Genomic DNA, 25,624 nt, shown 5'->3' on the forward strand with positions numbered 1-25,624 from the left:
AGATAGGGGGGATAAATGGGACTTGGGTGCATGATGTGAAATTCACGAAGAATCAATAAAAGAAATTAAACAAACAACAGGAGCCTGGACCTGAGTACAGCTATGTTCAGAGAACTTTCAGGACAGCAGTTGGATAACATAGGCTCTGACTTCTTTCATGTATTATCCCATTGGTGGACTCATAATTGGACCTAATGAAAGGGTGGGAGACTGGGGCAGAGCCTCGCTGGAGGAAGTACATTGTAGCCATGCCTTGAAGGACATTGTAGCCATGCCTTGAAGGACATTGTAGCCGTGCCTTGAAGGACATTGTAGCCATGCCTTGAAGGACATTGTAGCCATGCCTTGAAGGACATTGTAGCCATGCCTTGAAGGACATTGTAGCCATGCCTTGAAGGACATTGTAGCCATGCCTTGAAGGACATTGTAGCCATGCCTTGAAGGACATTGTAGCCATGCCTTGAAGGGCTGTACCTTTTTCCTGAGTTTCTCCCCTCCACTTCTTAACTCCTTAGTTACAATGCTTTACAAGGCTCACAATCTGGAATCTAAAAAGGTTAAATTGTGTGAGGGCTGGGGCTGGTGTCTGGGGTTGGGGTGTCATTCACCAGAGGCTGGGTGATTAGCGAAGGACAGAGGTGTGGGTAAAATTGTACAGTTTGTACAGGTGTGGTGACACACACACCCATGACCCAGCCCTGGGGAGAGAGGAGGAGGGAGGGTCCCAGGTTGAAGGCCATCCTTAGCTACATAGTGAGTTCTGGGATAGCTTGGGCCATGTAAGACCTTCTCTCAAAACAAACACACAAGTACCTACCATCTTCAGCCCTTAGCTGTTGGGTTTAGATTTTTATTTAACCCTTTCTATCCTGTAGTCTTCAACCTTTCTTTACTTTCCATGCGGTCCCGGCTTACCCATATTATTTGGAAAGCCCACACAAAGGTGTAAATGGAAGGCTTTTTAAGTGCTTTTATTCCTGAGGAGTTGTATCTTGTTTAGGAAAGATTTTCAATTTTTAAAGGTTTCATCTGACCTATCTTCTCCTGGATTTGATCAGAAAAACTTTCATACTCTGATAATTTTGATTAGTAACCAAAGCTTCATTTGCTAAAATGTCTAATATGATGCTTGCGAGTTTGGGGCTAGATACTTTCTTAACATCCAAGGGCCTTGGGTTTGAACACTAGTACAAAGACAGGGAAAAAAACCCAACTACTAACTAAAGGAAGCCTCAATGGCTAATTTTTCATACCTGCAAAACAAGACACAAAAGTACTATGTTATCACCGTGATCCCAGCACGCCAGGCCATGGGACAGATGTTGGAGTCCCCTCCCCACCCCGGCACCATGATTCATGAGAACTTTGAGTCTAAGGCCAGAGTGGGCTACACAGAAAGGCCTACGTCAAAACCAGAGGAGACGCGAGAAACATCATCAGCCTGTATCAGTTCTTAGAAATGAACCCACTGCAAAAATAAATCAAAACGATGACATTATTTTTCTCCAAGTGGTGAGATTTTCTCTCTCTCTCTTTTACATTTTCAAAATGTTAATACGATCTTCAGACAAAGAAAATAGAACAATAATTAGTTTCTCTTGGACTTTTAAAAATTCTCTTCTGATTGTGCATGTCAGTTATGAGGAGCAGAGAATGGGGTGCTTTCTGCCGGAGTTAGAGGAAGGGAAGGAAGAAGGGGGTAAAACGTGGGGCCGGAACACTGGTTTCCATGGCAACATCATTCTTAAGACATGACCATCAAAACAGGGCTGGATAAAGGTAGTGTGGTCCAGCCATACAGTAGGCAATTGGTCTTAAGGCAGCCTTCCACGGGAAGGAACCATGAAAGCTCCTTCCTGACTTCACTACGGAGCGTGGGGATGGGGAGAGGGGGGTGGGGAGGCTTCTCTCAAAGCCTTTGCGGAGAAGGCCTGTTCTGGAGGGCAGAACCTCCTTGGAACCTGGAGACCAAGCCCTCCATGGAGATAGAAACTAGAATTGAGTTTCCAGGGACTAAGGGAGGAAAGAGCGGAGCTACTGCCTCACAGGCTACCGAGTGCATGTTAGGGTGACTGTGTTCACTGCTCAACACCTCGGACTCTACCAGAAAAATGATGGAGTCTGTAATTGCCATTACATACATCTGCACAATAAAAACCTCCCCAAAGGAAAAAATGACGAGAATTAAGTAACTCTTTAACCGAGAAGACAAGGAGGCAGCACGGAGAAGTGCAAGTCCCTAGGCTACATTAGGTGGTCCTCCGCCATTTGGCATGTGGGGCACAGGGGTGCCAGGGCTCGAACGGCAGACTTCTTCTGCCCATGGACTGGAAGAACTGTGCCTCCTGAGACATAATTACACACACTATGAGCAACCCAGAAAAGCCACTAATACAGAAGAGGGTGAGAGTTAACAAATTGTTGTGCTGGGGAATTTCCAGGAAAGACTGTAATATCAAGGAAACAGGTCTGCCCTTTCTGCCCGGTGGCTGTTTTGAGTTCTAGTCTTTATGAAGTGGGTGGGGCTGTAGCCCAGCACACAAAGGCAGGCAGGAGGCAGTGTATGTGGAGAGTCACTCACCTGCCCCATTTCCACGCCTACCCTACCCCCACTGCCCCACTGCCCCCCCTCCCCAACAGTGTTCTGGAAGTGCCACTGGAGAATACCTCTGGCTGTGCCCCAAATACCATCACTTAGTGAGACTGAAAGAAAAAATGCCAAGAGGGATATAAACATAACTGAGGGGATTTGTGAAATTTAGATATTGCTTCGGGGGTGGGAGGATGAGTGAGAGGGAGGCAGGGAAGAGAAAGCCTCATCAGAAAAGTTTCAGAGAGCTGGCAGCCTCTCGGGGAGGGGAGTGGTTAAGGACACACACACACCTTCTTTGGCAGCAAAGGGGACTTCAACAGAAAGGTCAATGGTTGGTTTCCTAGCAGTCCAACCTACCTGGAAGACAGTTTTAGTTGTAAGCAGTTGAATAAATGAAGTCATCCCATTCCTCGCCTCACACTGGCAACGTGTCATGCACATGGACCCTGTCTGCTCACATGAATAAAAACCCCGAAGAATCAGTAAACGCCATCTACGCACATTGTGATCAGTACAGGAGACTTCCATACGAAACGTATTAAAATATCAAGGGTAATAATGTTCCAGTGAGAAATTCATGAGTCAGGCTTAGTTTTTCTTTACCTCTTGTCAGGTTGCCAAGCACATCCACATCTACCACAGGGAAAGGACTGGTGTTCATCTCTCTCAAAGCAAGCAACCTGACTCTTGTTCCTGGCGTATGGTTTCTCACGGAAGGCACTCTGTGTGCTGTGGCGTGGTCTACAGGAAAGGTCTGAGCGAACTGTTGCTGAGCTTGGGTGTCCATAGGTTGCCATAGAAACCTAGGAAATGCATAGAAGAATCCCTGTCTGCTCTCCACCCTTGAGACCTTGCAGAGGTTTTACTATTCCATGGGTTCATTAAGAAAAGTCCTTGAGGGACCAGAGAGTCGGCTCAGCTGTTAACAGCATTGGGAGCTTCTCCAAAGGACTTGGGTTTGCTTTCCAGTTCCCACATGGCAGCTGCCTACTGTCTGTCACTCTAGTTGTATCTGCAGCCCAACACCATCTCCTGGCCTCCGTAGACCACGCAAACATACGGTGCACACACATGCAGGCAAAACAACCATCCTCGGGGCAGTAAGCAAGCAACTAAAATGTCCTTTACACTGGACAAAGCCCGGTGCACACTTGCAATCTCAGCACTCTAAGAGTAGAGATGGGGGCGAGGTTGCAAGTTCAAGGCTAGCCTAGGCTAATTGGTGAGACTTTGTCTCTAAAAGCAAAAGCAAGAGGTGACGGAAGGCGGAAGTGGGTCATGTACAAGATAGCAGGGTGAGGTAAGTGTCTGTGTGCCCGTCTCCATAGTTACAAATGGTCCTTGACTAGCAGGCCAGTCAGTGCTCAGGCTATCATCCCCCAGGGGCTCGGGGCTCACTGTAGACCACAGTCACTCTGGGGCCTTGTCACTCACTGATTCTTTATCCTATTGCTACTCTCAAATAGGATATCGGATCACATGCAAATGTAATAAAGGCAAGTGAATTCAGAGTCTACCCCAAGACGCTCTTACTGGGCATTTCAGTAACTGGAGCTGTTTTTCACTCTGGTTCTTGTTTTTGATCCGGTATCTGATTATAGTGACCTTGCCAGTGTCACTGTTTAAGGATTAGGGACTTTCTAAGGGGGATGGCCATATGAACATTGACTCAAATGTTCCCTACAGGCTTGCTCTACCGTAGGGGAGGGTCACTGGAGCAGGGGGCGGGGCTTGAGGTTTATAACCCTGCCCCATTTTCTGTCAGCTTTCTGCTTCTGAGTTCTGCTGAGGTCTGGGAGAGGCCAGGAATGCTGGGCTTGGCTTCCTCTCCAGTGGAGGTATTTGCTGCCATCTTCCCTGCCATAATGACCCAGGTCCCCTAAAACCATGAGCCAAAAATCAACACTTCCTCTTCAGGCTGTTCCGTCAGATTATGTGATCACTGGGATGACAAAAGCAACCACTGAGCCCCTTAATGTGCTGGATGCTCACAGGAGAGCCAGAAGTGTCCCCACAGGTCTATGCAGTAGAGTTGTACCGTTTCTTCCCCGTTCAGCCCTGGGAACCCCACCTCTCATTCACCCCCTTTCAGTCTGCAGCTTTCACCCGGTGCCAACCTTAGATTTTCCCCTGCACAAGTGGGAGGAATGTCTGGTGTTTCTACGTTTTCTGGGATGCCGGATTCTATTATAAGAGCACAAACTAGGCACCATTTCCTGCCATTGCTGCAGACTCACTGGGTCGGGTACCCAGTCTCTCTGCGTCGTTTTTCTCTGACATCTGCTTCTGAACTTTGGACTAAGTAACCTATCACGTGGCCAGCCTACATCAAACTACACACATCTCTGGGGCAGAAGTATGACTCTTTTGTGGAGATTTGTGGCAAGGGTAGCACTAGGGCTCAGGTTTTCTCAGTGTGGCTGTTGCTGGAACAATACTTACAAGTTCCCACAGTCCTCATCCTCGGTCCTGTGTCTTAGAGCACACACAGACCATTACCACTCTCCGTGCATCCTTTGTTCAAACCTTGTACAAATTAAATAAAACTGAAGAGAACGGGCTTTCTGATTTGGGGCATGGAATGGGAGTTTCAGGCAACTCCAGACACCTTGCACAGATCCTCAAAGCAGCCTGGAAGGAGCAAATTACTAACTCCAAAACGGGTCCCAGAAAACTGCCGTTCATTTAGATGTACAGTGTGTGTTTGTGTTTCCAATCAAACGCCGTTGGATGAATTAAGATCAAGGCTTCCCCTTGACAAGTTTTCTGTTGCTTTATGGCCAATTTCCCTCTGACAAAACGGGGATGGAAACTTCCCTTCTCTCAGATGTCGTTAACAAAGGTGATTTCAAAGAATGGTAATGTTCTCTCTATAGCTAAATGGAAAATGAGAGGAAGGAAAACCTACCCTTTACCTTACTCTATGGAAAGCCTGCGCCTGGTAAGTCTGCCCACCCCACGGAGAACTGAAACACTATACAGTCCCCGGAGTCCCTTCACTCTGGGTCCCACTGGTTCCGCTGCAGGCAGAGAGCTCACTCCTCGTCACCAGCATGCATTACAGTATCTCGGCAGACAGCTTGCTTCAGACCTAACCATAACATCACCGGTTCCTGTTTTGCTCAAGTCGGCATGTGGCATTGAGACACACAGCAAGCTTCAAAATTAGACGAAGTTGAGCTGCCATCTGGGATCACCTGAGCCTCTTCCAGCAGCCATTGAGAGGCAGTCTTGAACCACAAACCTTTTACAGCTGGAGAAGCTGTACCCCGACTGTCTCAGCACTCTGGGGGACCAGCTCAGAATCTTCACACCAGCAGAAGCCCTAGCTGTCTGGATCCTCCCTGGCTGCCAATATCACTGACTCTGCCCATAGTCCTAGTTTACTAGAGCGACAGTTCTCTTCTTTGTACCGGAGCTACTCTAGTCACACCACACCAACGCCAGAACGACCCAGATGAAGCACATCTCAAGCCATTGCATCCCTACCTCAAAAATGCTTTCAAGCTCTGGAGCAAATTCAGTGCCCTGTCCACACCTCTGTGGAACTTGATATCCATTTCTCTGCCTTTCCTGGTGGATGTGAGTTGCAGAGTTGGGGGTTATGCTTTATCTGTTTCCTGCCTCCTGGGCCTTACACACAATGCTAGGTACAAGGTAGGCACATACATAGAGTGGACGAAGGGATGAATGCACATCGTTTAACATCTCAGCAGGCTAACCTAACCGTAGACGCTACACACCTCACTGCTAAGGAGCCCGAACACATCCTCTTACTTCAACATCTGGTCTGCCATTTGGAAGGTCTGAGTTTTCAAAAGACTCAGAAATTAAGGCTGGGTATGTAAAGCCTTTCTTCCCCCTTTTATCATCTCTGTCCATTCTGATGATTAATGAGTCTATTAGCCAGGTTTATTCAAATATAATATCATCAAATGCAGTATGATCACAGTCAGACTCAGCAAGGATTTACTGAGATTTGATTCTTACAAAACATACTATGACTAAACTACGTTCAAGAAGGCAGACAAGACCGGGAGACAGGTGAGGAAATCCAGTGGAAATAGTGCACAACCAAAGATGTCCACGGCTACAAAAAATAGCTTGGCACTTACTAGGTACAGTGCTAATACAGCCATGTATCGTAGACTAACATTTTCATCCACAATGAAGCACATAAACAGTGCTGGCCCATGGGATCATATGACCAGGATGCTGTCATGTTTGTGTAAGTACACTCGGTGTGCAGAACAACAGAATTCTCAGGATCAGGTGCTGTCTGACTACACTTCTCCACTGGGCAGGGCTTGGCTGTTTTGTTTCATCCCTTTCCTCTCTAATACTGACTACCCAGTCAGTGCTCACTGTATATAAGATGGGGTGACTAATGCAAGCTAATTAAAGAATGTCTCCCTCCTTTGCATGCAGGTTTCAGGGGGGAACTTTAGAGAGAAAGCCTTGGTCTGGGTCTTAATGAGTAATTAAATCTCTGGGAAACTGAAAGAACAATATTTCTTCCTAAGAGATGTGTTTTTATTTTAGTTATGTGCATGAAGTATATGTGGTCATGTGCACCCGAGTGCTGCCCAAAGAGACAGGGAAAGGGTGTCATACCCTCTGGATCTGGAGTCACAGGCTGCTGTGAGCCACCGGTGGGAATGTGGAGGACTGAACTCGAGTCCTCTGCAAGGGCCGTGCCCGTGGAAGGGCAGTTTCTGCAGGAGGAACAGCAGATGCGTGTGAACGAGCAATCTGTGCTCCCGGAGTGTGTGGAGCCTGGGCTCAGGGGAGCTGCAGGGGCTGGGGCTGGAGATGTAGGCCAGGCAGCCCCTGCTGTTCTTCCTAAGGTATGTAAGCTAGATGCTCTGAGAAATGGGCAGGCACTGGAATGGAAGCTTGCTGGGAACATAAGCCAGTCTGTAAGTAGAAATGCAATAACACAGTTCAGTCCATTCAAGATGTCCCATATGTGCAATTAATTTTCAGAATATGCTTCTTAGAAGAAATAATTGTTTAACTCTGCACTTCAGGCTGAGAACTCTCAGCATCTGTGTGGTTCGGAGGCAGTACAGAGAGGTCCTTTGCCACAAAGACAGAAATAATAATAATAATGAAGTTTCCTTTCTATTCTGAGCTACAAAAACTGCGAAGGTTAATTTTCTCCTGCACGTTTTTTACAGGTTTCTCTTCTACCTGGAGTAATTCAGAGTAGGCATTCCATCTCAGAGGTCAGGGTAGGCTATGGGATTTGCAAAACGACAGTCCTTCAAACTCTTGGTTGGCTGAGTCTCCTGATGACTCCCTCTTCCCTACTGGGGAAAAGGTAATTTCACTAAATGAGTGGGCAGGCTGTAGGATTTCTGCATGTAATTAAATATTACACTCCCTTTGGCCTGATTACTTTGTGTGCAGGCTAGTTTTGTCAATTATACACAAACCTAGAAAATAAGAAGAGGGGACCTCAACTGAGAAATGCTTGTATCAGATGTGAGGGAGGCATTTTCTTCACTAATGGTTGATGTGGGTGGGCCTAGAGCACTGCAGGCGGTGCCACACTGGGGCAGGTGCCCTGGGTTGTGTAAGACAGCAAGTGGCGTGAGCTGTGCGGAGAAAGGTCAGCAGCATTGCTCCATCGTATTTCCTTCTGTGCCTGCCCTGACTTCCCCCAGTTACTGCCATTGATTAGAACCATGGTGGCCAAACTAACCCTTCCAGTGTATTATCACTACTACAGGATGCTAACTAGGACAGAAATTTTCATCAGTGCGTGTGGCAGTCCTGACTGTGATGCTTTGGGGATGATTGTGGAAGTGCTTATAATACCAGGCTGGAAAAGACAGTGGCGTTCAGAGGTTAAGGGGCTACTGTTCTGTTGGAGCAGAACAGATACAAGTGTTCAGAGAAATGCAGGTGAAGGAGGCTTGGATTGTGAAGTTTCAGATGGAAGCAATGTCTTATTAATCATGGCTCTGTGTGCACACCTGGGTAAGTGCATTTTTTTTGTGTGATGTGTGTATGTGTGTGAGCATGTGTGGTATGTGTGATGTATGTATGAGCATGTGATGTTTATGTGAATATGATGTGTGTGGCGTATATGAGTGTGTGATGTGTTTGTGATGTGTGTGTGAGCATGTGCGTATGAATAAGTGATGCATATGTGTGTATGATATGTGCATGTGTATGTGATGTGTATTATGTGATGTGAGTGCAACATGTTTGTGTATGACTATGATGTGTACATGAGTGTGAACATTTGTAACTATGATGTGTGTATGATGTGAGTGTGAGCATGTGTGAGTGACTGTGATGTGATTGTGATGTATATATGAGAGTGAACATGTGTGTGTGACTGTGATGTGTGTATGTGTGTGTGACTGTGATGTATGTATGAGTGTGAGCATGTGTGTGTGACTGTGATGTGATTGTGATGTATATATGAGAGTGAGCATGTGTTCAGCACAGTGCACATAGGAAGTCAGAGATCAGCTTCCAGGAATTGGTCTCCACCTTTCTACCTTGCTCTGGAGGCAGGATCTCGCCTTTGTTTTTGTCTCTGCATACATAAGCCAGGCTGGCTGGTCCCGGGACTTTCTGGGTAATTCTCCTGCCTTCTCTCCCCATTTCCTGTAGGACTGGTGTGATTAGAAATGCATGATACAGGGTTTTATGTGGGTTTGGGGGATGAGTTTTTGGTCTTCAGGCCTGTGCTGCAAGTAAGCATTTGCACCCACTGAGCCCCTCTCCAGTTTTCCTCAGTGACTTTTCACAGCCAACTTTACTCTGAGTTGCAAATTGTTCCAATTACATCAGTACCATTTGTTCCGTGCCCCCTTTAGAGTAGCTGTGGCGAGCGCAGCCATTGGTGGAGACTCTCTTCTACTATCTGGAGGCATATTCTCATATTCATTTCAGAATAATGAGATCTTTAAATATTTATTTCTTTCCAATAACTGGGTAGGCCTAGGCTCTTCATTTTAATAAATTCTGTCCAAATAATGGCAAGTCACTGCTTAGAAGATATTGGCCCTGAATCCCCTCATGATAATGAAGCTCACATCAGCCTCACATTTTATCCCCAACTGCCACTAGCTGTGACCTTGGGCAAATCACACAACTACTCAGGAATGCCTTTTGATAATTATTTTAAAGTTGCCTGCGTAACTCAACAGTTCTGCGTATGTCTTAAGAGGCCTGATTAGCATAGGACGGTAGAAGAGAATTAACCACAGAACTACCAACCGGGGCAGAAAGAAACTGATATTTATGACATGAAACTAGTCCTCTTCAGTAACCCCAAATGGTCAGGCACTCTTGATAGAGGCTGATGTTAGAAGAAATTAAAACTATTTATGTAGACTTTATTTAACAAATATTTATTAAAGAGCCAGCATTATGTTGAAACCTAGAAATATGATGACATACACAAAGAAACCATCTCAGGCTCTGAAAGCCAGCTGCCTAGCTGGAATGCAATTTTAGACAAGGACCAACAACAAATCAGAGTAATATTGATGGGAGCACACAGTAAAAGTGTCTGTTTGGCCTATCAGCCTAAACACTCAAGGCAGAGACATTATGTAACAGAATCTGAACACAGTGTACAAAGTTTTTACTGACACATTCTGTCAACTGCCTGACTATGAGGTCACTGACTTTCAAGAGAATTCTTTTCTTGCCTCAAGTTCAAGGGTCAAGACAACACTGTTACTTAAGAGGTAATCATTGATCATCTCTCTAAACTTACAAATCTCCAGAGCTGCTGGAAGACTGCAGAACTTGTTGACTAACTCCTGTGGCCCTTTCCTTTCCTTGCACGGACATATTTGCATTGCAGGACCCACACTTGCTGCTGCCTGCCCCTGAGGTTATTCTAAACACGATTGCCAGTGTTGTCTGCTGGCCAGTGCAACTACATCTACACCCACCGAACGGTTTAGCTCTATGATGCAAAGTGCATGTCTGCTACAGAGGTAGCCAAGTCACTTGAGAGACTGTCTTACCACAGGACAGTCATGAAGAAACTTAACATGTATGTAGAAATCTTCGAAATTTTTTTGATACCCACATTGTTTACCGACTAGTTATCTAGCATGCACGGGCCCCAATTGAAAACAATGTAATTTGGAGGCTTCATGTACTTCAGCTGTGGTAACGGTGTTTAGTTTCTCACTGGAGCAAGAGCACAGGGGCGCCTTCTTTGAGTTCGTGCTCCCTGGCTGTCTCATTCAGCCCTGGCTTTATTATTTAACTAATCTTTCTCCATTGTCTTTCCTCTCCAAGGAGATCAAAGGCCCTTTGAGGGTAGGGACTGTGTTCTTGCTTCAGAATGCCAGTTCTGAAACTCTTCGGTTTGCAGTGAGCATTTGCTAATGACTGCAATGAGTTCCAAACCTTCAGAATGAACTGGCTACGGGACAAGTCTTTGTGATGCTTAGATACTTCAAGCAGCAATGCCCGAACTTTAACATGTACAGGAATCACAAGGAAGCTTGTTAAGTGGATTCCCACATCTTGTTTCCAGCGGTTCTTGTATTTTGAATCTTACTTATTTCTTCGTCTCTGCGAATACACTAGTGGTTATTTTATTAGTTTTTTTCTTGCAAGACAAAGGTAGGAAAACCTTTGCAAGGGCCTTGTGACCACACTGATGTTTCTGTGAGGAAGGGTCTGAGGTAAGGTGGGCTGAGCTCTGCCTTCACATCCTAGCTCCTTTCAGTGCCCTAACTAGTGCCAGGCCCGACTCCATCCAGCTCCTGGAAATGCATTGGTTAAGACTATGAACATTTTACTGCCACAACACTAGATTCTAGTTTGAATTTATGTTTACTTCAGATGTTATGAGATACAAGGAATTAAAAGTAAGCTAATGTGGCTGAGACTGGCCACTGAGGATAAAATAGGGCTTAATAAAAAATGACATGTAACCTGAGTGCTCAAGAAAGACCTCAGGAGGAGTTTCCCATGGAGAAGGTAAGCAGGCTCTGAAGTAAGAAACTCCAGAGAGAGCAGGCTAAAGTCACTCACTTAGGACATTAAGTTGGAGGGGTACAAAACTCCAACCTGTCACAACAGTGGGGGAAGGAGTCAGTATTTTCATTATTGTCATAATTATTGTCATAATTATCATCACAATTATCTTTATATAATGTTTCTCTGGTTAAAAGTAGCCACATTGTTGAATCTATTAAATATTTTTAACAATTTACATTTATTTGTGTGTGTGTGTGCATGTGTGTGTGGTGGGTGTGTGGGTGGGTGTGAGTGAGTGAGGGATGTGGGTGTGCATGTGTGGAAGGTGGAGGACAGCTTGTGGGATTCAGTTCTCTCCTTTTACCTCATGGGACCTGAAGATGGAACTCAGGTCCCTGAGGAGCCCTCCCACCAGCTTACACTGTTGAAACTCAACTCTCAGAAGCTGGTTGACCCTATGGCTGCTTTGGCTTTGTAATTTCATCAGCATGGGCAGACTCCATGTGCCAGTACCTGAGCACTGAAATCTAACTCTGAGCTTCCTGGACACTGAACTGATTTACCACTGATTGGATTACCCAACTGTCATCAAGTAGAGCTTAATAAACGGTGTCAACTTGTCGCTAGGAATTTATAGACTTTCTAAAGAGGGATCCTTCACCCACAACTCTGAAATAAGTTATGTGACATATTTTAGCCTGGATTAGTTATCAGCTGCTGAACTGACTTGCCCATCTTTCCAAGGGACATCTACATATTAATAGTAACATCACAGTCACCAAAAAGTATCAAAGAACCAAGTGCCCAAGGAAGGGAAGAACAAGGAACACACATGCTGTTGGCAGGTGCCACTCCGTCCCTGGAGGCTCTGGTGTCCCGGCTTCAGCTGTCAATCACTGCCCTTTCCTTAGCCTCTGCAGAAAAGGGCAGGCTGGTGACAGGTGGGCCTTCTGTGATAAGGGCCTGGAAATCGGCTCAGTTGTAATTCACAAGCTCCACCAGATGGAAACCGACTTTATCTACCTAGGGAGATCTGGACTAGAAACGGAATTGAGTTCTCTGTCTCCTTTCTTGGTGCTAGAAGACTCTCTGCCCTGACAGCTTCTTGATTGAATGTGTTGACAGAGAGAGAACAGAGTCAGAGACAGACCCAGAGACACAGAGAGACAGACTCGGACCCAGAGACACAGAGAGACAGAGATAGAAAGCATCCACACACAGAATGTTTAGATGTTGCTTCATAAGTCTGTCTCTGAATTTGTTTGGTTATATTATGCAAGAATACTGAATAGGGAGTTTCCCAAGGATGCAAAACATTGGTTTCTCCTTCTGTACCTGGCCAGTCTGGTTGGCTACCAGCAGCTTCCCAAACTGACAACCTAAGGGTAATATAATCTCTCTATAGACAGATGCAGACAGGACTGCTGTGATGAACACCCAACACTCCACTCAACAGAAAAACAACTTCTTCATGACCATGAGCAGCTGAGTGGTCTTTGTGCACTCATGCTAGGACTATAATTTTTATCATCTTGTCTATGAATGAGGGGGCAAGGCCTATGACCAGGCAAAGTGATATTTTAAGCTTAAATGCACCTGCTTGACTCAGCCTATCATTGAACAAAAACACACAGTGATTGAATCTCCACAGTAATTTAGTTCATAGCCATAGGTGACAAGAATACCAGTGCAGACAGCCTGTACTTTGCAAAATTCAGGTGCTGGGGGATTAGGGCCACCTGTTGAATTTAATCTTAGAATTATAATGCTAATTCCACTGTGTAGCTAAACATGAACACTACATAATTATCAGTCTTGGGGACCTAGAGCTGTGGAGATATGATTGGTGTCTTACCCAGTGTCTGTAACTGGAGCTACAGTATCCATATCTGCAGGGTCTGTAACTGGAGCTACAGTATCCATATCTGCAGGGTCTGTAACTGGAGCTACAGTATCCATATCTGCAGGGTCTGTAACTGGAGCTACAGTATCCATATCTGCAGGGTCTGTAACTGGAGCTACAGTTTCCATATCTGCAGGGTCTGTAACTGGAGCTATAGTATCCATATCTGAAGGGTCTGTAACTGGAGCTACAGTATCCATATCTGCAGGGTCTGTAACTGGAGCTACAGTTTCCATATCAGCAGGGTCTGTAACTGGAGCTACAGTATCCATATCTGTAGTTTCCAGAGTGCTCCCCAGGCTCCTTGAACCAACTGACATCTGTTGCAATCCTGGTTTAGTATGCATGAGCTTTTGGCCCTGTGGCTATCAAGCTCAGTATATCTGTGATTTTCCTGAGGCCTGATGTGAGATGGAAGAGAAAAACTTAGTCCTGCCTTCTCACAGTCTTGCCTGATAGAGATTGTGGAAGATCTCCAGCAAAACTGAATCCAGCAGCAGCTTCCAGGGGTGAACAGGACAGGAAGCCTCGCCCACTTGGCAGGCCGGAGCAGCACAAGCAGGAAAGAGGTTCATCAAAGCCCCATTGAGCAGGTCTGCATTAGCTCCTTGGGACAAAGGGACATGTCCCATAGTGCCTAGGGTTTGCACTTGTTGCTTTACTTGGTCTCAGTTTACAGCCTTGGAGTGGAACTCCTGAGGTGAATTTCCTCTCCACTTCCTTCCTCATCTCTCCCTTCTTTCCTTTCTTCCTCTCTTCATTCCTTGCTTTTCTTCTTCCTTCTGCCCTTTCTTTCTTCCCTCCTGTCATATTTCCCTTCTTCTTTCTTTCTTTCTTTCTTTCTTTCTTTCTTTCCTTTTTCTCTTTCCCCTTCTTTCCTTCCTCCCCCTTTCTTTCCTCCTTCCCCCTTCTTTTCTTCCTCCTTTAATCCCTTCTTCTCTTCCTTCCTCCATCCCTCCTTTGTTTCCTTCTTCCCTCCTTTTTCTCCCTCTGTCCCTCTTGTTTCCTTCATCTCTGTTCTCCTCCCTCCCATCTTTCTTCACTTCCTTCTCTTTGTTTTCCTCCCTCTGCTCTTTCTTTTTTCCCTCCCTTTCTTTCTTCTTTCTTCACTCCCTCCCACCTCCTTTTCTCTTCCTTCTGTCTCTTTTCTCCTTCCTCCCTCTACTGCTTCTTTTTGGACTTTGACACAGGATGCCCATGTAACTCAGTTTGACCTCAAATTTGCCAATCCCCTGCCTCACACTGCAGTGTGCTGGGATCGCAGACGTGAGCATACCTCCTGGGAGATTATGTTTTTTAGGGATGAATTGGATTGATATTGATAAGTATAGGCCAGAAAAATACCCTGCGTGAAGAATGCCATGTCACAGCCCTGGTGGCTTCTTTCTACTACAGAGTCCTTCCATTTACAGGTGCTATCACACACGGGAAGGCTGCTGCTCATCCTAATCACATATCTCTCTGATACACTGAACTTGTAATCAGCACACCTGCCTACAAAAGCATTGTTAAAGATGACTCTTAAACCCAGTCCTTAGCTTAACACCAGGCTGCAGAGGGAGCACAGTATTTGGGTGTCCTCTAACATATATCAGAGCTTGCAAGGCACCGACCTTTTGACGCTCCCGGAATCTGAGGCGGGTTCGAACTCAACAGCGAGTGTGAAAATCCAGCACTTAGTTCATCTCATTCCAGTGACCCACACAGACACCAGATCTAAACTTCTCACAACTGCAGCTCCTATCGGCAGCTTGCACATGCAGATCCCAAGTAAGTAACCAATCAGCAACCAAGAGGCCACGACTGTTAGGCCTTTGCTCTGGCATTTCGGACATACTCCAAATGGCTTCCTCCTCAGGCAGCCTCCTCCTGCCCACCCCCCTGAAGTCTCTCCAGTACAACTTCCACATTTTCAAAGAAATATCTCTGACTTCTAGAGAATGTGAGCTCCCTCCTTGGTGAACTCAGCACTGTGTGTGCTGGTGCAGACTGCACGTTTGTCCATCAGTGAATCTTGTTACACATCTCAGGCATCCAAGAGTGGGAAAGCTGAACCCGGCATGCAATCCCTCTGGAATCTCCCATCTTTAGCATTCTATACAGCACAGGTGAATCGCAATATTTTGATTGTCACTTAAAGTCTGACTTACTCGTGTGTGACAAGAGCTATCTTCTCACACAGAAGGAACATCTGCAAACGTTACTTTGGCTCTCATTCATATAATGAAGTAAGATACAAAGTAAAAGAGTTGGGAGGTTTCGAGCTGGGGAGTGAAAGTGCGTTTTAATAAAAACACACTGGCAATTCCAAATAATCAGAGATGCATTTAAATTGTATTAAAGCATCTTTGGAATCAGGAAACTTGATTAGGTTTTTCCCAGAGGCTTTCTACACTGAGACCAGAGATTTATTTATTAGTCTAAGGAAAGGAGGTTCAATCTAAAGGAAAAAAAATCAGCTTATGAATTATTAGCCAAGCCAAGCAGTAGCTTCCTGGAAGGCAAAGAAAACTAGGCCTTTAAGCCAATGGGAGCCGAGTATGTTTCCAGCCCTCCATGCCTGCCAGAACTGGGCTCCCCAGAGACTGGGGCCTTTCAGCCCAGAGCAATGCCCAGCAGAGAGCAGAGGAGCACCTGTGGAACGGAGCTGCCACAGAGGCACTCTAGGAGGAACCATGGGGCTAGTCCCTGCATCATTCCGGCTTCCTCCTAACCCACCCCACCCCCAACCCCGCAGGGCTTGGCTGGAAAATACTAGGCTCCAGAAATTCAACTTCCATCTGCAGATGCTATCGCTGGGTGTCCGGATTCCAGACCAGGACCGTTGGGGTTCGGGATCCGCTCGCATCATTCCTATTCCTTGATAAACTTTGCATCCTTCTTGGAACAGGAATTCACAACTAGCATGCAGCCCTTCCTGCCCTGACTGGTGCACCACCTTCCTGCTTCCAGAACTAGCAGCTGCTCCCCAGCCTCACCACCCCAGGAAGCAGGAAGGGTCGGGGTACAGAGCGCCCAGGCCGAGCGGGGTGGGCAGGATGGCGCACAAGCTGTCACCTTGTGGTCTGCTACTCCGAGGTATCCGTCTAGCTGCCGAGGTCCTGCGGGGGCGGTTCTACGTGGCTGGGGACTGCTCTCCACAAGCTGCGTGCTGCCAGTCGCGGTCGCCTGCTGCTGCTGCTGCTGCTGCTGCTGCTGCTGCTGCTGCTGCTGCTGCTGCTGCTGCTGCTGCTGCTGCGGGGGCCGCTCCTTCTGGCTGCCGAGGCTGCTGTACACGAGCAACAAGCTGGTGCACATGGTAGTGAGCACTAAACACACTGCCAGACCATGGCGCTGCGGGCGGGCGGGCGAGAGAGCAGATGACAGGGGCTGAGGATGCACCGGCGAAGCTTGCGCTCCTTATTGACACCAAGCACAGGTCCGGAGCATCCGCCCCAGCCTTCCCCGCAGCCAGAGAGCAGAGGTGACATGTGAGCTCCTGCATCACTGCTGCTCAAGGCCCGCGTCTCATAGTGGAGGGCAGGTGGCGCGCAGTGACCAGTGCAAGGGTGAGTGCGCCCGCCCAGGGTACTTTGGGGAGGAGAGTCTGGTCTTCACCTAAGCTGCTGGGATCCCGGCCCTCCGCGCACCCTCTCTTCTGGCCCCCTGGGGCTTCCTGCAGCGATCCCCGCTAAGTTTGAAAACCGACAAGGAAACCAAGAAAGTCAACGATGGTGCCTCCTCCCCGCCCCTCTGAGTTTGTGCCCAGCGGTCACAGTGGGACACCCTCCATCCCAGGAGAGGTCAGCCTGCTCCTCTGCTCTCCAGTCGCCCCTTGGATCACTCGCTAAAGATCCAAGATCCCAGGCATCCCTAGTAACCATCCCGGGTTCCACGCCAGGTAGAAAGTTGTTACCAATGACAGGTGACCTCTTGGCACAGGGATAGATACCCGGCGAGGCTTCCCTGATGGTCCCGGAGACCCAAAATCCCAGGGGTCCTCGCCTCTGCTTGGCGGAGTTGGAACAACAGACTCACCATCAGGGTCTTCATTTTGGGCTCCTCTTTTGTGCCGAATTCTCAGGCAAGCGCGTCCGGAGCCACTTTTTCTTGGAGGTTGTCCATGTTGGGTGATGGGGTGGAGGCTGCTCAGATGCTCACCTGGCAGTGACGGAGGCTGAACGGGAGCGGGAGCTGCGGGACCCGGGAAGCGCTGCTGTTGCAGAGATTAGAGGAGAATTAAAACTGAGCCGGACCCTCCGAGTCTCAGAGATCCACACACTGCCGCCTGCCGCCGCCTGCTGGGTCCTAGAGTCCTCTGCAGTCGGTCCCCCTCCCAACCCCCAAACCATCTTTTTACTGAAGTGGAATTTCTGGGGGCGAGACAGTTACCATAAAGGTGCACCCATTCCTTGGTCTGAAGATTTATTATTTTTTATGGGGCGATCAAGCTAAAAGGACGCAGAACCCAGTTTGTTCCTGAGCATGGTAGCCGTTAGAAATTTTACTAAAATTTCAGGTTTGTGATTTTAATTAAAAAAAAAAAAAAAAAAACAAGTTAACCTCCCAAATGTCAATAGATCTATTTAGATTTGCATTTGTGTTTACAGCTTGACAAATGCTATCATGGGGTTGTTTTCCTTAAAAATTACGTCGCTGTAATAAATAATTTCTAGTTGTTTTCAAATGTCCTTTCCCTCCCTAATTTTGCTTTGACAAATCGTTAGCCTCATGCTTTCTTTGGACCGTACTCTTTCATGTAAATGACTTCATTCATCATTTGCTTCCAAGAACACAATTTATATTTTGAGGTCCCTGGTGCTTATTTAAATGATTCTAAAGTTTTTTTGAAGCATTCAGTGCATCCTATTCATGTGATTAACTAGGAACTGTACAGTCTTCCTGATGTCAGTGAAGAAATATTAGCCGTTGAAGATAAAAATATGATCTTGCCTCCTAAGAACCTGAAGGCTCTGATACATGCTGTCCGGTGCACCGAGGCTATATACTTTTACATTCAGGATTCAAGTTAAAAGCCAGCTCATTATTCAGTGCTGAGGAGTTCAGATCGGTAGCCTGCTCTGAGTATGCTCTTGTCCCTTCATCTAATTAGAGTAAGGATTTGTTAGACCTCTAATTTACCTGAAAACATATTTCAGCCATGTGAAATCAGTCAGTGAACACAGCTGTCTTAATGTCTCTCTTAACACTGTACCTGTAGTGGTGTGAGGCTGAAGATCACATTAAGAAGGGATTGGTCAGCAGGCCACCTGAACCATGGGCACAGTGAGAGCTTTCTCAAGGCCAGCAGAGCCTTGCAAACCCCCTTTAATCTTCTCTAATCTACTGCTGGGCTGATGGCACAACCGGGACTGTTTTTTAACATTAGAGGACTACTTCCAAACTCTATTAACAAAGTTAAAATTATTGTTTCAGTGATGAACATTCAGGAGACAGAAACACATGATACGGAGCCTTTGGAGAAAAGCACAAAAATTGCAAGTACTATCCAATATTACCAGCAGTGCGGTTAGTTAGTCATTCAGTGGGTGCTGTGGGCATGAATAGTGCCCCTTGTCTGGACAGGAAAGGCAGCAGGCAGAGGAGAATCTTATCGGCTCTTGGCAATTCTTTATTGTATGGCTGCACTTGACACTCAAATTAATGAAACAAAGGACCAACTTGATGAATCATTGCAAGCAGATTATCTGTGTTTCCCCAACCCGGCTCTCGAGATGCAGCCAGACGCAGCTCCTGCCTTCCCCAGATTGTTCTCCTGCATCTAGCAAGTTGCCCAGTGACCGATAAAACACTTCTCATATATTTTGCGCTGCCAAAGAGAGACATCATATTTATGACTTAAGCTCATGGAGGCACGTTGGACATCTGTTACATGGTGGTGCATCTGACCAAACTCAATAAGCGTATGCTTTTCCCCTCCTCCTGGGATGGGAGTTAGGCGGTCACAAAATTACTTACAAAACAAGTAGAGTACATTTAAATTTTTAATTCTGAGATAGATATAAAGAACTTTAAGGTATTTGGCTTTCCAATATTTGGTTAGGATGGTAAGACTCTTGGGGGGATTCTGGCCTGGGAATGAAATGGAAAAGTAGAGTCAGAGGAGGGTGGGGGAGATAAGGAATGGGAGTCAACTCAACTTGCTGATTATATGGTGGTCATCTGTCACTTGATAGTTCTGTTTAGGAGACATGGTGATGGGGGAGGGGCAGAGAATTAAGCACAAAAGTTTTCCTCTAAGGGCTCAGAACTTTGCCCCTCTGCCCATCTGTCCCTCTGTCTCTCTGTTTCTCTTTGTCTCTTTCTCTTTGTCTCTCTGTCTTTGTCTCTGTCTCTGTCTCTCTGTCTCTGTATCTCTGTCTCTGTCTCTGTCTCTGTCTCTCTCTCTCTCTCTCTCTCTCTGTGTGTGTGTAGTAAATTTAATGAACAGACAATGGAAGAGTTCTATAGATTCAACATATGTTTAACAAGTATCTACTTTGTTATGTACCTACTGTGTGCCAGGTACTGGGATCAGCTGTTCTGAGGGAAAAGCAGTCTGTATTCAGAGTGAACTTTTATACAGAATAGAAAGCAGTACCTGTACTGCTTGTTTCTTAGCCTTGCCTCCTACTTCATTAAGATCTGAGGGCTGTACATTCCATCACAACACGGAGGCTGCACAGACAAATGGATCTCTGTGCTTGAGGCTAGCCTAGTCTGTGTGTCAAGACAAAGCTACACAGTGAGACCCTATTCTAAAAAAAAAATCCAAGAAGTTTGAAATTTCAAGGGTATCTGTGTTTATGTACCTTTATATAAACCTTTCAGTTGTTAATCTGAATGGCCAGAATGAACATAAAATAAGCAAATTCATAAGTATTTGATTGACTGAGGAGAAAAGACAGGTAGGAAAGTCAGTGAAGGGTTTTGGTTCATCTGGCTTGTACAGTTTAATCCAGGGTAAGTGGACAAGTCACAATTTGCCTCTCAAACCCAGGTAGCTGAGACAAATTTCTCACCATTTAAAACGTTGCCACATTTCTACTTCTCCTGCTATCACATCCAATCAAATTGGTTCCTATTTCTGAAAAAAGAGAATGGAAAAGAAATTGAGTGTTGCAAAATGTAGTTTCTGTGATAAAAATAAGCTGAGAATTGTTGAAACAAGGCATGTCCTAGATGATGAGGAATCTGAAATTCGGAGGGAATGTCAGCTTTGCACAGGACCTCAAAGAGCACCGAGATGCTTGGGGAGAAAGAAAGAGGCACCACAGGCTGCCCACAAGCTCTACTGTGCTTCCTTAGAAAAAGTTCCTATCACTGTGTGTGTGTGTGTGTGTGTGTGTGTGCATGTGTATACACATGTATGTTCATATGTGGGTGTGCATGTTCTTGTATGTTTATATGTGTGTGTGTGAGTGTGTGCATATATATGAATGTGAGTGTGTATGTGTTCATGTATGTTCATATGTGGGTGTGTGTATACTCATTCATGTTCATATATGTGCGTGTATATATGCTTATATGTGTGTGCTGTATATGTTCAGATGTCGGTATGAGAATGTGTGCATGTATGTTTATATATGTGCCTCTGTGTGTGCATATATGCTCATATGTGGGGGTGAGTATGTATTGTGCATGTATGTTCATATGTGGGTATGAGTGTGTATGCATGCTTGTTTATATGTGGGTGTATGTTCATATATGTGTCTCTGTGTGTGAATGTATGTTCATATGTGGGTGTGAGTGCATATGCTCTCATATATGTTCATATTGTGTGTGAGTATATATTCATATGTGGGTGTGAGTGTGTGTGTGTATACATGCTTGGCACATTTATAGAGATTAGAAGACAACCTTGAATGTTGATTCTCTGGTTCACCTTTTCTTTGGGACCCTGTTTCTCACTGGCCTGGAATTTCACCTTGCAGACCAGGCTTGCTGGTCCTGGAAGCTTCCAGGAATCTAGTTATCCTCCCTCTAAAACATTGAGGTTACAGGTTTGCCCTGTTCTGGGAATCTAAACCCAGGCCTTACACTTGAGAGGCAAAGTGTTTGCTGACTTAGCCATCTCCCCCACCTGTCATATGTTTCTAAGTTAGATGAAAGGCACAAGTCAGTGTAGCAGAAGTTAGATTGGAGCTATGGCTGCCTTTTACATTATAGTCTCGGAGAAAAGGAAGAAATTTCTGGAAGGTACAAAGAAAGGAACGTGTTTAGTGATGGTAGAGAGTCCTTGAGCCAGCCTGATGTTTATTCAACTGTGCTGTAAAGTTTGCTTAACTTTCTTCGTTTGACAGGCTTGGCCCACGGGCCTGGACGGCAGAAGTGAATTCTTAGAACATCAGAGTTCAAACTGTAGTTCTTACATGGCATTTCACTCACTTGCTGCACTTCAGCTGTATGTGCATAGGTGTGTGTGTGTGTGTGTGTGTGTGTGTGTGTCTGTCTGTCTGTCTGTCTGTCTGTCTGTGTGACAACCTCTTGGGTGTAGATCTCCATTTTTCCCTCTTGAGACAGGGTGTCTTGTTCACCACTGCCTGACTGAGTTGAGAGCTTCCCGGGGTCCCCCAGTCTCACCTCCCATCTGGTTGTAGACACATGGGAATTACATGGGAATTACAGACACACCTGGCTTGCACACGGGCTCTACAGAGCTCAGGGAGGTCCTCCTACATGCACAGCAAACACTACCCACTGAGCCATCTCATTAGACCCAGTGCAACAGTTTGCAAAGGAGAGATAGCTGGAACAACATGGCTAGGGTTTGCAGCTGGTATGAGTTGGACAGAGAAGAGGGAGTGTGGATTTAGGAATCGTCTGTATGAGACATTGAGGCACATACAGTCCAGACGCTCTGTCGAATGAGAGGCAAGAGTTGAGCCATGAATGTGGATGGATGTGATCATCTGGAAATGAATCAGCCTAAAGGAGGATCCTGAAAGCTTCAAATTTCACACAGCAAGAAAAGGACTTGTGTATATTAACCACAATACTGTCACTTAGGTGGCTGATTATTTCTGATTTAGTTGGCTTCTCCATGATAAGGCAGTTAGTCATTTATGTTCTCAAAAATATTTTTCAAATTCTATTACCATACCAAACATATTTAATCATGTTTATTTCTGTAGTTGTTGCTGAACCTCTAACTTTATTTTTGTAAGAACTGTGACTATGTGTCATTGCTATCATATCTAGGAAGCCCACCACAAAGCCGAGAATGGTAACATCAATCACTGACATCCATTATCAATCACTGACGTCTGTCACCTCTTACTTTGAACTAGCAGTATTTTGAGCGTTGCATAGATTAAACCAAGTAGACCTCTATTCGTTACTTTCTAATGGCTGTGATCAAAATACCTGACAAGAAGTAATTTAAGAAGGGAAAGGTTTATTTTGGCTTACAGTTTAGAGGGGCAGAGTCCAGCACAGCAGGAAAGGTAAAAGGCATGTTGCCAGAAGCATAAGAAGCACAGAGATGAACACTGTGCTCAGACTCTCTCTGCCTCCTATTCAGCCTAGGATCCCAGAGCCATAGATTAGCACATCCCACCTTAGGGATTGCTTTTTGATCTTCAGTTAAACTTTTCTAAATCTCCTTGTAGACATTCCCAGGGGTGTGCTCCCATGATGCATCAGTTTCTCTTTTTATTGCTGTGACTAAACACTCAATGAAAAGCAGTTTAAGGAAGAAAGCGTTTATTCTTGTCATGGGTCCAGGAGGATGCAGTCCATGTGGCTGAGAAGGCATAGCTATAGGAGAGTGTGGTTGTTACTGTTGTAGCTGTGGTACCAGGAAGCAGAGAGAGAGAACAGAAAGTGAGGCCAGGTCATAAAATCCCAAGGCCAACCCTAGTGACCCACTTCCTCTAGTGAGGCTCCACCCCCAAAAAGTCATGAGTCAAGGATCCAGTGTTTAAATAAATGAGCCTACGGGGGAGGGGTCTCACACCACATTACAGCATGCAGTTGGTTCTAAATGTTGATATTGGAGACTAACCATTACTTGGTCCAAAACTAGGCACAGGGAACAAGGAATTAACTCTCTATGTGAATGAACAAAGTCAGATTCAATGGCTGTCTTAGTCAGGGTCTCTATTCCTGCACAAACATCACGACCAAGAAGCAAGTTGGGGAGAAAAGAGTTTATTCAGCTCACACTTCCACATTGCTATTTATCACCAAAGAAGTCAGGACTGGAACTCAAGCAGGTCAGGAAGCAGAAGCTGATGCAGAGGCCATGGAAGGATGTTACTTACTGACTTGCTTCCCCTGGCTTGCTCAGCCTGCTTTCTTATAGAACCCAGGTCTACCAGCCCAGGGATGGCACCACCCACAATGGTCTGGGCCCTCCCCCTTGACCACTAGTTGAGAAAATGTCTTACAGCTGGATCTCTTGGAGGCATTTCCTCAACTGAAGCTTTTTTCTGTGTGATAACTCCAGTTTGTATCAATTTGACACAAAACCAGCCAGTACAATGGCCTATCACCAGATAGCAAGTGGTTATATTTAGCTTTACAGGTGGTTATTTCAAAAACCTTTGTTGAAAAACAAGTGAATTTTATAAAACTTTGCACATTCAGGTTCTCGAACTGACCTCTCTAACTTGGACTGATGTGGTAGAAATTACTCAGTGGGTGATGTGTAGGTGGCATAACTGAAGGCAGAACTCCTTTCGTCCCGGACCTAGAGCTGTTTTCATGTTTCGTAGCTGTGCACTCTGGGGTGATGAACCCGTGGATCTAGTGCTCAGCTTGCAAACATGGAGAGTTCAGATTCCCACCAATAATCCCACTGCAAGGGAGGCAGGGTTCCCCAGAGCAGGCTGGCCAAGCTAGCTTACATGGTGAGCTGGCCTGAGCGAAACTCTGCTGGACCGCATGGGGGAGAGTGACGTAGAGAGGCACTTGCAACCTCAAGTTTGTGCACACTTCATATGTACTCACATGTGCACATGCACCTCCACACACATGCGCATACCTCATCCATACTAAGGGATACGGACATAGGGGACATGTAAACATTTGCTGCACTACTTGATGATTATGGACAGAATCGTTGTCTAACTACAGATTATGTTATGGCCATAGAGACTATGATCTGCTTCCCAGACGCCATATTGCCCACCACCCCACAAACAAGCCAGAGATCTCCAGTTTGATTTTTCTAAGTGTAAATTAGCCTCTCCTGCCCTATCACTATACAGATGATGTCACAGCACACCTACATTTTTGTCTGATTTCTTTTGTATAGTGTCATATTTCATGGTCTATCTGTGTTGAATATATTAAAAACTTGCTCTTCTTTGTTTCTTGGCATTATTATGTAAATACGGCACATTCTTTAAATCCATTCTCCTGTTAATGTGTCTTTGGACTGTTGCCTGTTTGTTATGAATAAAGCTATTAAGTATATTCTTGCATAGGTCCTTTGGTGGGTTTGTGTTTGCATTTTTTCTTATGTGACTCTTGAGAAGCGCAGTTCTTGGGCCACAGGATAGATGCATGGTTAATCTAGAAGGCGCTGAGGAGTTGTTCAAAGGCGTCTAACCCCTTTGAACAATGAATCAGAGTTTGAGTTGTTGCACATTCTTGTCAGCTCTTAGTGTGGCCAAGATTTTAAATGCCTTTGAGAAGACATAAAAAAGAAAATCTTTCCCTAGTACCAAGATCCTTCTTGACAGGATGGCCACATTCTCTTTTCAGCGTAAGAACCCATTGAATGGGGAAGGGGGGAGAGTTGTTCTTGGTACTGAGGGTATTTCTAGTCACTGAGTTGGGGAAGCCCTTAACCTCCTGGTCCTTTACATCTCAGCCTGGACCCTCACCTGCTGCCCCTTTCATGACTTGTAGGCAGAGGGAAGGGCTCACTTTGAATGATTATGCTTTTGAGTTATTTTCTTCTTTTGAGACCAAAACCTCCCCATGTAGTCCAGACTGGCCTTGAGCCCCTGCCCAGCCTCTTGAGAGCTGTGACTGATTACAAGACTGCACCACGTGCTTGGCTGTAAGGCTCCTCTTGGCTACTTCGAGCTTGGAATTACACAGGCCAGGAATATTCCAGTCTCTGACACTTAGCTGCCGTGTGACTAAGAGAAGCCATTGATAAGTATTCTCGATTTTCTCTTTTGTAGCAGGTGGAGAGTCAAACTGTTCTAGCAGGGGCGGCTGCA

The 25,624-nt window shown here is 45.8% G+C and overlaps 1 protein-coding gene across 2 annotated transcripts in view; it reads right to left on the reverse strand.

Moving 5' to 3' along the window:
* Positions 1-17,498, reverse strand: part of ST6GALNAC5 (ST6 N-acetylgalactosaminide alpha-2,6-sialyltransferase 5) — a gene marked incomplete at both ends in the record, with an annotated part of 154,438 nt that extends 136,940 nt beyond the window's left edge. For both annotated transcript variants that reach the window (XM_080915392.1, XM_080915393.1), the window contains 2 exons: positions 16,524-16,799; positions 17,484-17,498. In XM_080915392.1, coding sequence (XP_080771518.1) covers positions 16,524-16,799; positions 17,484-17,498 — 291 coding nt within the window. The remainder of the gene's footprint in view (positions 1-16,523; positions 16,800-17,483) is intronic.
* Positions 17,499-25,624: the final 8,126 nt, after the last annotated feature.

Source organism: Micromys minutus, assembly GCF_963924665.1.
Source record: "Micromys minutus genome assembly, chromosome: 4".
NCBI lineage: Eukaryota > Metazoa > Chordata > Mammalia > Rodentia > Muridae > Micromys > Micromys minutus.